The sequence below is a fragment of the Dermacentor andersoni genome, chromosome 9 (genome assembly GCF_023375885.2).
Source record: "Dermacentor andersoni chromosome 9, qqDerAnde1_hic_scaffold, whole genome shotgun sequence".
Classification (NCBI taxonomy): domain Eukaryota; kingdom Metazoa; phylum Arthropoda; class Arachnida; order Ixodida; family Ixodidae; genus Dermacentor; species Dermacentor andersoni.
The window spans coordinates 39,850,208-39,863,289 of NC_092822.1; the positions used below are offsets into that span (position 1 = coordinate 39,850,208).

Sequence of the window (13,082 nt, forward strand, 5' to 3'; positions counted from 1 at the left end):
TTTTCCCAACCCGTAGCGCCACACGACGGTAACCAATATGTCTGTGTTACTGTGAAAAAGAAGAGGCTGTCTTTTACTCTTATTGGCGTCTACCTATCCCCAACCAGTCAGTTTGATAGCAAAAGACTAGAAGATATCATGACTGCTACTCCCGGTCCTTGGATAATAACAGGGGATTTCAAAGCTCACCACCATATATGGGGAAGCTCCAGGATAAACTCGAGGGGCAGGTCACTAATATCTTTTGCATCTGGCCACAACCTATGTCTTCTAAACGACGGAAGCCCGACATTTCTGCGAGGAACAACGTACAGCAGCTGCCTTGACTTGACTTTTGTGTCACGTTGCCTGACTTCGAGCGTGCAGTGGTTCACCGATATTGAAACCCATGGAAGTGATCACATTCCGACCTATGTGAGAATCGATGGATTAGACGCCGCATTACCGGTTGTATCTCGCCAAATCGACTGGTCAGTCTTTCAAGCTCGTGTAGAAGACACATGCAAGAAACGTATTGCACGCAAACTAGAAGAAATAATTGCTGACGCAATGCAAGATTGCACGCGTTGCTTCACACATTCATCAAAGCGTACAGAGAATGACATTGAGTTGGAAAGGCTTCGTGCACTGCGTCGCCGAGCTGAAAGGAGGTACAGGCGCACGAAGTCAATTCTTGACCTCAGAGAAGCTCGGCGCATGCAAAAGAAGATAAAGCGGCGAATGGATAAGCTAGCGGATCAAAGATGGAAATGCTTTTGCGAGTCACTGGACCCCCGCAAGCCATTATCCCGTGTGTGGCGTACCCTACGGGGTCTTAGCTCAAGCCCCCAGCAACGACGCCCTTTCAACGCCCTTGCTCTCTATGAAAACCGCCGCGAGATAGAAGTTGCGGAGGATTTTTGTGCGAAAGTCGCCGGCGGCGCAAATTTAGTCTTTGACATGACTTTAGGTGACATCCCCGGTCCACGAGATACAAGTATGGACGTTCCATTCTCTATGGAAGAGTTAGAAGCTGCTATGGCGCTCTGTAGGTGTTCATCTTCACCAGGGCCCGATGGGATAACATATAGTGCTTTGCGCCACCTAGGTCAAGAAGCACGAAGAGAACTCCTCAGCCTTTTTAACAGCTCATGGCGAGATGGTGTCGTCCCACAGGAATGGAAACGAAGCCGCCTGGTACCGCTACTAAAAACTGGAAAGTCACCGCTCGAACTGGCATCGTATCGGCCGATAGCACTTGCCAGCTGCGTCGGGAAACTCATGGAACGTATGATCCTCATGCGTCTCGAATGGTACCTTGAACACAACAAAATTTACCCTGACTCAATGGCGGGATTTCGACGAGGCCGTTCATCGATTGATAGTGTCATCGATCTGGTATCATCTGTAGAACAACAAAAATCTCGGAAGCGATTATCAGCAGCACTCTTTCTTGACGTGAAAGGCGCCTACGACAATGTTTCCCATCAAACCATTCTAGACGCACTTCTGACAGTTGAACTAGGAGGGCGAGTATATCGATGGATGAGAAACTACTTGACACAAAGGTCCTTGTTCGTGCGTACGGAAGATGGTCCGACTACCGACCACTACACATGCCGAGGCGTTCCCCAAGGCGGTGTTCTAAGCCCTGTTCTTTTCAACCTCGCGCTTCTTGGGCTGGCTGAATCCCTACCGGAAACAGTGAGTGTTTCAATATACGCCGACGACATCTGCATCTGGACATCAGCGGTCACTCGCCTGCAGGTTCGCGCAAGGCTACAGCAAGCAGCAACACAGGCATCTGACTATCTTCGGACACAAGGGCTTACCATCTCAACAGAAAAATGTGCGTTAGTCGCTTTTACGCGAAAAGCGATGTCTGGTTATCCAGTGTACATCAATGGCCAGCCTATCTGCTACAAGAAAAATCATCGGTTTTTGGGTGTCATTGTTGACCGGGACCTCTCTTGGAGCCCTCAGGTTGCCCACTTGAAGAAGAGGCTCACATCTATTGTTCACATCTTCAAGTTCATCGCCGGCAAAACATGGGGATCGTCAGTGGGCTCCATGCTACAGTTATATCGAGCACTCTTTATCGGATTTCTACGCTATAGTTCTCCCGTGCTTGCTAAAACATGCAAGTCAAATCTTCGAGAACTTCAGAGCGTGCAAGCACAGGCACTACGTGTTTGCCTAGGCCTTCCGCGGAGCACCTCAACAGCAGGAACCATTATAATGGCTCAAGACCATCCAATCACGACTTACATCAGCACCGACTCGCTTAGGGCCCATGTTCGTCATATTTCACGGATTCAATCAAGCTTTCTTGCCTGTCTGCCAGAACGACGACCACAGGCATCCTTCTCCAACGAGGTCAGCAAGCATCGTGCCTCCCTACCATCGGGCTTCACACCATCAGCACGTTCAACCTCAGCTTTGTGGTGTTTAAAACAACCTCAAGTGCGTCTTACGGTTCCAGGGATAAGAAAGAAGACCGACCTGCCTACCTTGGCCTTGAAGCAAGCAGCTCTGGATTGTTTGCACACTTTCTACTTTGACCGCGTCCACATATATACGGATGGCTCTTCCACCCAGACCAGCTCCACCGGGGCAGTGGTTATACCATCACGATCACTAAGCATCCGATACAAGATTTCTCACTTGACAACATCGACCGGTTCGGAGCTTGTTGCCATCCGAGGTGCCGTAGATTATATTGATACGTGTACTTATCTTTATCGGGCGACCACGTTTCGGCGCTTAACAAATGCAATCGCACAGCGCGGGACGCGCCTGCATGTATCCGACGTTTCTGGAATGTTATCGATGCTTCTACCCGGCTGTCTGTTGTCGCCGAACCTTGTGTTATCTGATTTCATCGCGTAGCGCGAATGGTGTAGAACTTTGTGGAAAGCAGGCGGGTCCAAACGATTAGTCTGGAACATTCGACGACTGCTCTATAAAAGCCGACGCGCTTGACCCGCTGAGCAGATTTTCGACGATCGCCGAGCGTGTTCGCCGCTATCGTTGCGCTATAAGTGTAGCCTGTTTTGTGGGCACAGGTTCGCCCAATAAAAGTTAGTTTTCTTGTTCACAGTATTGCTACTGTGTTCTTTCTTCAACGTCACCACCACGTGACATCTGGTGGAGGTGCTTGTGCGTTCATGTACCGAACGCCCCCGCAAAGCCGCGATCCAAGCCCGAAGCCCGAGGACAAAACCGACACCGCCCAAGACCAGCGTGCTAGCCGCAGACTGCAAGGCCTGCCCCCAGAGCACGGACTTCTACCTGAGGCGACAAAGAAGATCGTGGTCAAGACAACCTCAATGGCTGCCCCAGCGTCCCCCGTTATCCTACAACAACCCCGGGACCCACCGACCTTCCATGGAGCAGCGACTGAAGACCCGGAATCTTGGCTGGAGACCTACGAGCGAATCGCGACATTCAACAACTGGGACTCCGACGACAAGCTGCGGCATGTCTACTTCGCCTTAGAAGACGCCGCCAGAACGTGGTTTGAGAACAGGGAGTCGACCTTGACTACGTGGGACCTGTTCCGTAGCGGCTTCCTGTGCACCTTTACAAGTGTCGTGCGCAAGGAAAGGGCCGAAGCTATGCTGGACGCCCGAGTGCAGCTACCAAACGAGAACGTTGCCATCTTTACGGAAGAAATGACCCGTCTGTTCCGCCACGCCGACCCGGATATGGCCGAGGAAAAGAAAGTTCGCCTACTCATGCGTGGTGTGAAGGAGGAACTTTTCGCCGGGATGGTAAGAAGCCCACCGAAGACCGTCGAAGAGTTTCTTCGTGAGGCGACGAACATCGAGAAGACACTCGAAATGCGGAACCGGCAATTCAACCGCCGTACAAGCTCTACCCCCTACGCAGGAATTCAATCACTGGCCACGGACGATCTGCGCGAGACCATCAGGGCCATTGTGCGCGAAGAACTGCGCAAGGTCATGCCTTCGTCGCAGCCTCAAGTGGCTTCGATCGCCGACATCGTAAAAGAAGAGGTGCACCGATCGCTTGGAGTTCCTGAGGTGCAACCAGAACCACCGCAGCCTCAGCCGCAAGCGATGAGCTACGCCGCCGTCGCCCGCCGTCAAGGTCCCTTTCCACTACCGCGCCAGGGCCCCGTAACGCCGCAATTCCGTCGACCACCACCGCCGCCGCCAGCACGCCCACCCGTTGCCCAGCGCAGCTACCCGAGGAAGACTGACGTTTGGCGCGCTCCTGACCACCGCCCGCTCTGCTACCACTGCGGAGAGGCAGGTCACGTCTACCGACGATGCCCATACCGAGAGATGGGACTGCGAGGTTTCGCCGTTAACGCGCCGCGTCCACAGCTTGGAGAGCGCCCACGTGACATCGCCGACTACCTCGCCGCTACTCAATGGAGCTCTCGACGACCGTCGCGTTCGCCATCACCAGGCCGCTACCTGTCGCCGCAGCGCCGACCATACAGTGGCCCAGCCCGGGGCCGGTCAGCGAGCCCATATCCGGAAAACTAAAAGCAGCAACCGATGGAGGTGCGGTTGCTGTTCGTCGAACTGACGAAGATCCTCCGCCGCCGACGAAGACACCGACGAAACTACCTCGACGACATAACGACACGCCGCCGTCCCGACGAAATCAGGAAGCGAAGACTACACCGATAAAAGACGACTTGACGACGCGACATTCCAACTTCAGTTCAACACGACGCAGCCGTGATCCGACGCCAAGACCTAACTGTAACGCAAGACAGAGAACCACCGACCTCGACGTGCTTCTCGACGGCCACGCAGTCACCGCTTTAGTAGACACAGGAGCCGATTACTCCGTCATGAGTGGACCCATCGCCGCCCAGTTGAGGAAAGTTAAGACTGCATGGGAAGGCCCTCAAATTCGGACCGCTGGAGGACACCTGATTACGCCGACTGGGATCTGCACGGCAAGAATTACCGTTCACGACCGGACTTACCCTGTCACCTTCGTTATCCTCCAACAGTGTTCACGAGACGTCATTCTCGGTATGGACTTCCTGGACCAACACGGCGCAATCATCAACCTGAAGTCGAAGTCAATAACGCTGTCGGAAGATAAAGCGATACCGCCGGAGAGCCCTCGTAGTCACCACGCCTTGAATGTGCTCGAAGACCAAGTGAGCATCCCGCCCCGCTCCAGCATTGTTATTTCGGTCGGCACCGAAATACCCGCTGACGTAGAAGGCGTCATCGAAGGCGACCAACGTCTACTGCTAGACCGTGAAATTTGCGTCGCAAGAGGGATCGCTCGACTGCATGGAGGGAAAACTGATGTGTTGCTGACAAACTTCAGCCAGGAGTTCAAGCACCTCAACAAGGGCACGACGATCGCGTACATCGAGGAAATTCTGGAAACAAGTAATGCGTTTGTCCTTTCGGATTCCGCCGCATCTACCCCGACGACCATGGTTCCCGAACCAGACTACGACATTAATCCAAGTCTCCCAGTGATTAAGCAACAGCAGCTCAGAAGTCTGCTCCGACGATACAAAAGCTGCTTTTCGACGACATCGAGGATTCGACAAACACCAGTCGCCAAGCATCGCATAATCACCGAGGAGTACGCTCGACCACTCCGCCAAAGCCCTTACCGAGTTTCGCCGCGAGAACGCGAAGCTATAAGAGAACAAGTCGACGAAATGCTGCGCGACGACATCATCCAGCCGTCGAAAAGCCCATGGGCATCCCCTGTTGTCCTGGTGAAGAAAAAGGACGGAACCCTACGTTTCTGCGTCGATTATCGTCGTCTGAACAAGATCACGAAGAAGGACGTATACCCCCTTCCACGGATAGACGACGCATTGGATCGGCTCTGCAACGCTAAGTACTTCTCCTCGATGGACCTCAAGTCTGGCTATTGGCAAATAGAAGTCGACGAAAGAGATCGCGAAAAGACCGCCTTCATCACCCCAGACGGCCTCTACGAGTTCAAGGTTATGCCATTTGGACTGTGCTCGGCGCCTGCAACGTTCCAGCGCGTGATGGACACGGTTTTAGCGGGATTGAAATGGCAGACCTGTCTCGTTTACTTGGATGACGTCGTTGTATTCGCCGGAAATTTCGACGATCACCTTAGGCGGCTTGCCACAGTACTAGAGGCCATCAAGTCATCAGGGCTCACTCTGAAGCCAGAAAAATGCCGCTTCGCTTACGACGAGCTTCTGTTCCTAGGCCACGTCATCAGTAAATCCGGAGTACGCCCCGACCCCCAGAAAACAGCTGCCATCGCAAAGTTCCCGCAGCCCACCGACAAGAAGGCAGTGCGTAGATTCCTTGGCATGTGTGCCTACTACAGGCGCTTTGTCAAGGACTTTTCACGCATCGCCGAGCCGTTGACACGTCTAACTAAATGTGATGTTGAGTTCAAGTGGGAAACGCCGCAGGCCGACGCATTTGAAGAACTCAAACGACGCATGCAGTCGCCGCCGGTACTTGCGCACTTCGACGAGTACGCCGATACAGAAATCCATACTGACGCCAGTAGCCTAGGCCTCGGTGCCGTTCTAGTCCAGAGGAGAAACGGAGTCGAACAGGTGATAGCTTACGCTAGCCGGTCGCTGTCAAAAGCGGAAGGCAACTATTCTACAACCGAAAAGGAATGCCTCGCCATCGTTTGGGCTACAGCTAAATTTCGCCCTTATCTTTATGGCAGGCCATTCAAAGTCGTCAGTGACCATCACGCGTTGTGTTGGCTAGCGAGTATAAAGGATCCTTCAGGACGACTGGCACGGTGGAGCCTCAGACTACAAGAATACGACATCACTGTAACCTACAAGTCAGGACGAAAACACTCCGATGCCGATTGCCTATCACGCGCCCCCATTGACCCGCCGCCGCAAGATGACGAAGATGACGCCTTCCTTGGCATGATAAGCGCGGAAGACTTCGCTGAACAGCAACGGGCAGACCCGGAGCTAAAAGGCCTGGTGGAATATTTGGAAGGACACACCGACGTTGTCCCCAGGGCATTTAAGCGCGGATTATCTTCCTTCACGCTTCAAAACAATCTCCTCGTGAAGAAGAACTTTTCACCAGTCCGCGCCAACTACCTTCTTGTTGTCCCGTCAGGACTTCGTCCAGAAGTATTGCACGCCCTACATGACGATCCGACCGCTGGACACCTCGGTTTTTCCCGGACACTATCGAGGATACAAGAAAAGCATTATTGGCCGCGCCTGACCGCCGACGTCGCCCGTTATGTCAGAACATGCCGAGACTGTCAGCGACGCAAGACACCGCCGACAAGGCCAGCCGGATTACTACAGCCAATCGAGCCTCCTTGCCGACCATTCCAGCAGATCGGGATGGACTTGCTGGGACCCTTTCCGACGTCAACAACCGGAAATAAGTGGATCGTCGTGGCGACAGACTACCTCACCCGCTTCGCTGAAACTAAAGCACTGCCGAAAGGTAGCGCAGCCGAAGTGGCGAAATTCTTTGTCGAAAACATCCTGCTTCGACATGGCGCCCCAGAAGTCCTCATCACCGACAGAGGAACGGCCTTTACAGCGGAGCTCACCCAAGCCATTCTGAAATACAGTCAGACAAGGCACAGGAGAACCACGGCCTACCACCCGCAGACGAATGGTCTTACGGAGCGGCTGAATAAGACCCTCGCCGACATGCTAGCGATGTACGTCGACGTCGAACACAAGACCTGGGATGCCGTCCTGCCGTACGTAACATTCGCTTACAACACGGCGGTGCAAGAAACAACACAGATCACGCCGTTTAAGCTGGTTTACGGCAGGAACCCGACGACGACGCTCGACGCCATGCTGCCCCACGTCACTGACGAAGAGAATGTTGACGTCGCTAGCTATCTCCAGCGAGCCGAAGAAGCCCGACAGCTCGAACGCCTACGGATCAATAACCAACAGAGGACCTACAGCCGACACTACAACCTCCGACGACGCTTTGTTGAGTACCAGCCCGGCGACCGTGTTTGGGTTTGGACCCCGATACGCCGACGAGGACTCAGTGAGAAACTACTCCGACGCTATTTCGGACCCTACAAGGTCATCCGACGTATTGGCGCTCTGGACTATGAGGTCGTGCCAGACGGCATTTCGCATTCACAGCGGCGCCGCGCACGATCTGAAGTGGTCCACGTGGTGCGCCTTAAACCCTTTTACGGACGCTGACGAACTTCGTCATTTTGTTCTTTTCTTTGCTACGAGTACTTTTGTTTATTACCTTCGTTTGTTTGCAGCATCGGGTCGATGCTTTTTAAGAGGGGGGTATTGATACGTGTACTTATCTTTATCGGGCGACCACGTTTCGCCGCTTAACAAATGCAATCGCACAGCGCGGGACGCGCCTGCATGTATCCGACGTTTCTGGAATGTTATCGATGCTTCTACCCGGCTGTCTGTTGTCGCCGAACCTTGTGTTATCTGATTTCATCGCGTAGCGCGAATGGTGTAGAACTTTGTGGAAAGCAGGCGGGTCCAAACGATTAGTCTGGAACATTCGACGACTGCTCTATAAAAGCCGACGCGCTTGACCCGCTGAGCAGATTTTCGACGATCGCCGAGCGTGTTCGCCGCTATCGTTGCGCTATAAGTGTAGCCTGTTTTGTGGGCACAGGTTCGCCCAATAAAAGTTAGTTTTCTTGTTCACAGTATTGCTACTGTGTTCTTTCTTCAACGTCACCACCACGTGACAATATTAACAACCAACCGGCGGTGGGCAATATCGGTGGGCAATATTCTGTGATTCAAAGGCGGCCTTACAATGTCTTCTGTCATCTCTTCGTCGCGGGTCCTGTGAACAACTAGTGTCGGAGATACGAGAAATGCACCATGGTATCATAGCGAAAGGACACGACGTCGTGTTTCAGTGGCTGCCTGGCCATTGCGGTATCTCCGGCAACGACGTCGCTGACGAAGCTGCTAAGAAAGCACATGAAGGAGCAACCCTTGTTTCTATACCTTTATCGCGGACTGACGCAGCCCAACGCTTAGGCAAGCTAGCGCACCGTATGACATTGGAGAAGTGGCACACACCTGATTTCACTCAACATCGATTGCATTCCCTCGATCCATCTATGCAACTGCGGCTGTTACCAGGGCTTCCGCGTAATGAGGAAACAATGCTGTGCCGCTTACGCTTGGGCGTCGCATTCACGAATGCATATACGTTTTTAATTGGAATGGCTGATAGCGCCGAGTGCAATGCCTGCGGTGTCGAAGAAACTATAGACCATCTACTGTGCTACTGCCCATCATTTGAAAATGAAAGACAAGAACTCTGCACAGCTCTCAACCAGTTAGATAGAAAACCGTTCACCTTGAACAAGATCTTGGGACCATGGCCTCGCATATCGCAGCTACAAAAGGCCACAAAAGCGCTGCTGCGATATTTGAAAGATACAGGGTTGAGTCAGCGTCTGTGATCCGGACTGAGTGACTGAACGATATCCCCGGTGGACTTTCTCTTCTTTCTTTAATCTTTCCGTCCCCGTTTCCCTTTCCCCAGTGTAGGGTAGCCAACCGGGCTCAGTCCTGGTTAACCTCCCTACCTTTCATTTATCATTTGCTCTCTCTCTCTCTCGCTTTTGTTGATTTGCGGGGGTATCGTCAACTTGCGCAACTGTGATTGTGATCACCTGCGCGAGGTTACATGTTCACGCTTCTTTGTAATAAACGCCAGTTGGAAGTGAGCGCTTGTCCTCGTCGCTTCTTTCTTGTGTTCGGTGTCTACTTTCTCGCTGGTTATATCATTGGCGAATATAGCGCCGCCGTGTATGGGGTGAGCATGTCTTTTTCACGCCACCAAGTCATATCAGTAATAGCTGGGGCCAGTGTACGTACGCGCTATAGTGGACAACATCGGCCGTACATGGGCACTCTGTGGCTCCACATTGATCCTGCGCATGGTTGCCAACTTGGGATGAGTTTTGTGTTCTCTAGAAACTGTACTAGAAGGCGCGTAGTGGCATCCCATCCCATAAGGCTTCTTTTCTCGTCGGGAAAATTAAGCATTATTAAGCCACAGTGAAAAAACTCACTGACGCATAAGGTGATGGACTTCCTCATCCATAGGACATTTCTTCAGATATTCAAAAGTGTCTGAATAAAGTGTTTTTGTCCAGCGAACGTTCCCGCAATTTTTGCTGCTGCTCGTGTGTTTTCCAGGTATACGTTAGCTGTCATTCATTCCCGTAGCACATGTGAGTCGGTCGCCGTACGCTCTCAGCTCAACCTCTTTTTTTTTTCTTCTTATTGTTGCAGAGTCGTGGAACCGGAAGCCATGAGCGAGCGCGCGGCCGGAGACAGTCCTGAGGAAGGCCACTTCCTCCTCTTCCTCGGGCGCCTGCCCATCCTTCCTACGGTCCAACAACACCAGCACTCTTGCGCTGCACTGACCTTCTAGCCTACGTCACTAAAGCACGTCACTTCCGCCAGCCGTGTCCCGTCGGTTCTTCGTTTCCCGGACCAACCGTTGTCGTGGAATCACTTCTGTCGTCTGGTCGTCTTGTGGTTTGTTGCCGAACTCGTTTAAGACCCCCATCCGGATCTTCGTCGGGTCGCAATTTTTACCTACGGTGTGTGTATGTGCGTGTGTGCGTGACGTCATCGCTGAGGCGCGCACGTGACCCTGAACATCCTGACAGCGTCGTTGTCACGTGACCAACCAAGCCCATTTATTGCCTGTCGTCTGCAGCCCCTGGTCGTTGGTGTTCATCATCGAGTTGTCACAGTCCGCGAACGCGTCGTCTGCGACTTTGCCGGATCCTCGTTGAAGTCGCCGCTCAACTTTACCTACCGATTGTATCGCACGCACTTCTGCTGTTCTGTCCATCTACGTCAGGTGTCTTGGCTCTCACGTTGTGCGAAAAGAAAAGCGCGCTCATCGTGTTCACCTACGACCGGCCCTTTCTACGCTCTTTCATCGCCTCAAGACTGTTGCATCGCTCACTGGCAATACTGGAAACGTTTTTTCGAATCAAATATCGTTGTCTTACAATTGCGCCGTGAAAGTGTAAGCTCTCACTTTAGAGCGAACGCAGACTTTCAAGGCCTAAAGATCATCTCGTCTGTCGATAGTCGTTGAGCATCACCTTCGAGTGTCTCCTAAACGTTTTAGCGTCATCAGGGTTTTAATACGTAACCGAGCTCTGTTGCATCACTTGTCCGTCTTGTCAATAATACATCGTAGAGCTGTTGTCTCCTAGCATTGACGTCATTTCTATGCTAGTCCGCTGTGAGAAATACGGAGCACATACTTGAGTGCGCTTGTCGCGAGTGGGCCAGTTGTCGGTGTTTGCAGACTGAATCGAAGTGCAGTTTTCCCGGAATTTTTTTTCTTTCACTTATTTATGTTTACAATAACGTGTTTGTCGTGCGTTTAAACACCTGCACCAACATCTCCATCGCCTTCTACTGAAACAATCGCCGCGGGTAAAGCCTCTGCGTCATTGTCGGCCGCCTGAAATTGACCTTGAGTGTGGCAGCATCTCTGAACTCGTTCCCAAGCGTTGTCGAACGCATCCTGAAGGCTCAACTTGCCCACCGCGCACCTTGAACAGAACCCCGGGGCACAGTTCAGACGACTCACCTGTGACTGGCGAAACCTCTGCGTTTATCCATAGCCAAGCAACACTTGATCTATATGAAAGGCTGTCCTCGGTGTCGTCTCATAAAGAGTTTCCCGGGTGTCGTCTGTTCATAGTTATCCGTGAAACATCCAGTGTGTAGGAACTCGCCTGAGAACACTTCAAAGTGAACGCGCTACCAGAAGTGCGCAGATTACAAGGTTGTGAACAAAACTGAGAGACCGCGGGTGACATAACCGCCTCGCAGTGGTCTTCGAGACACTACTCGCATCGCTACGTACTTCATCGTACCTGTCTATAGTTTTTGTCGCGTTAAGATTCCGCTCACGTAAGTGAATTCAGCGTAAGAAAGCGGAAACTCAGGTTGATCATTTCGAGATCGCTCTTACACCCCTTGGCTTCGGCTGCAAGCCGTGATAATCATCGAAACAATTTCTTTTCCTTACCGAAAAACCTGGGGGACGTCGTGTTGCTAGCACAAATGAAAATCAGCAACCCGGGAATCACGCTCCTATTTGGAAGAGCGCGAATTGAGATTCGCAATTTCTTCGGCCAAAAGAACGCTTGGGCCAAGCTTCTGGTACGTCACAACTAAGAGAAGTTCTAGATTAAGCAAGCAACCTCAGCCAGGTCCCAACGCGCGAGTCTGAGCGTCGGTCGTCTTTAAAAGCAGACTCGTCGGAATAATCGACCCAAACGTCGAGTTAGCCGAGTCCGCACGTCGACTTCGCAGACCGTTTCGACTGCAGGTCAGAAATAAGCGCTTTAGGCAGAGGAAAAACAACCTGTTCCTGACGCTCAAGCTTCCTCGAACTGTCGCGTCGAATCGACCCGGAGGAGTCGTCCTAAGAAGAGATCAAGAGTCGATGCGCTGGACTCTGTCTTACCGTGCGCTGTGACCCCTTCTGTCGATCTCCTCATCCACCCCCATCTCCAAGAAGTGACGTGTCACGGAGCCGCGCCGCCTACCGAACTACGCCGGAGTGTCGTGTCGAGTCAGTGGTCGGATTCGCTTGCTAGCGCATCGTCGCCACCGGCGGCATGATTCCCTACTCGACATGCATGCGATTCGCGTCCCGGGACCGTCGCCAACGCAACGCTACGCAGTGGACCGTCTGCAGGAGCCAGATCGGGGTAAGTCCAGTTTTTTTCTCCCAGTACTTGCTTTGTTGTTCTTCTCCAGCAATACATATGATTGAATTGCGCGGAGGAAGGGGGGGGGGGGGGGCGGACCAGTTCAACGACATGAATAGAGTGTTGTTGACCTTTGTACCACGCACTGTGTTTCTCTGGGGAATGGGGCTTTCAAAGCGAAGGGCGCGATAAGCTTCCGTTTATCATTTTCTTTTTGAAGCAACATATTGAGTCTTTGTGTACTAACGCGCCACAGCAGTTTATAGGCTTGCGGTGAGCGCCTGGAGATGTCTGTGGCCGTAATTTCGCATTTCCGCCCTGAATCTGTGTCAGCGTTTGTAGAGTGTTTACGCGCCTTAGTCGACAAAAATTGCAAG

General features: G+C 52.4%; 1 protein-coding gene across 2 annotated transcripts in view; it reads left to right on the top strand.

Annotated features, from left to right (window-relative positions):
- Positions 1 to 13,082, top strand: part of LOC126527708 (uncharacterized) — a 418,438-nt gene that overhangs the window by 247,534 nt on the left and 157,822 nt on the right. For both annotated transcript variants that reach the window (XM_055068895.2, XM_050175573.3), the window contains one exon: positions 10,247 to 12,705. In XM_055068895.2, the coding sequence (XP_054924870.2) occupies positions 12,613 to 12,705 (93 nt within the window). In that variant the 5' untranslated portion in view covers positions 10,247 to 12,612. The remainder of the gene's footprint in view (positions 1 to 10,246; positions 12,706 to 13,082) is intronic.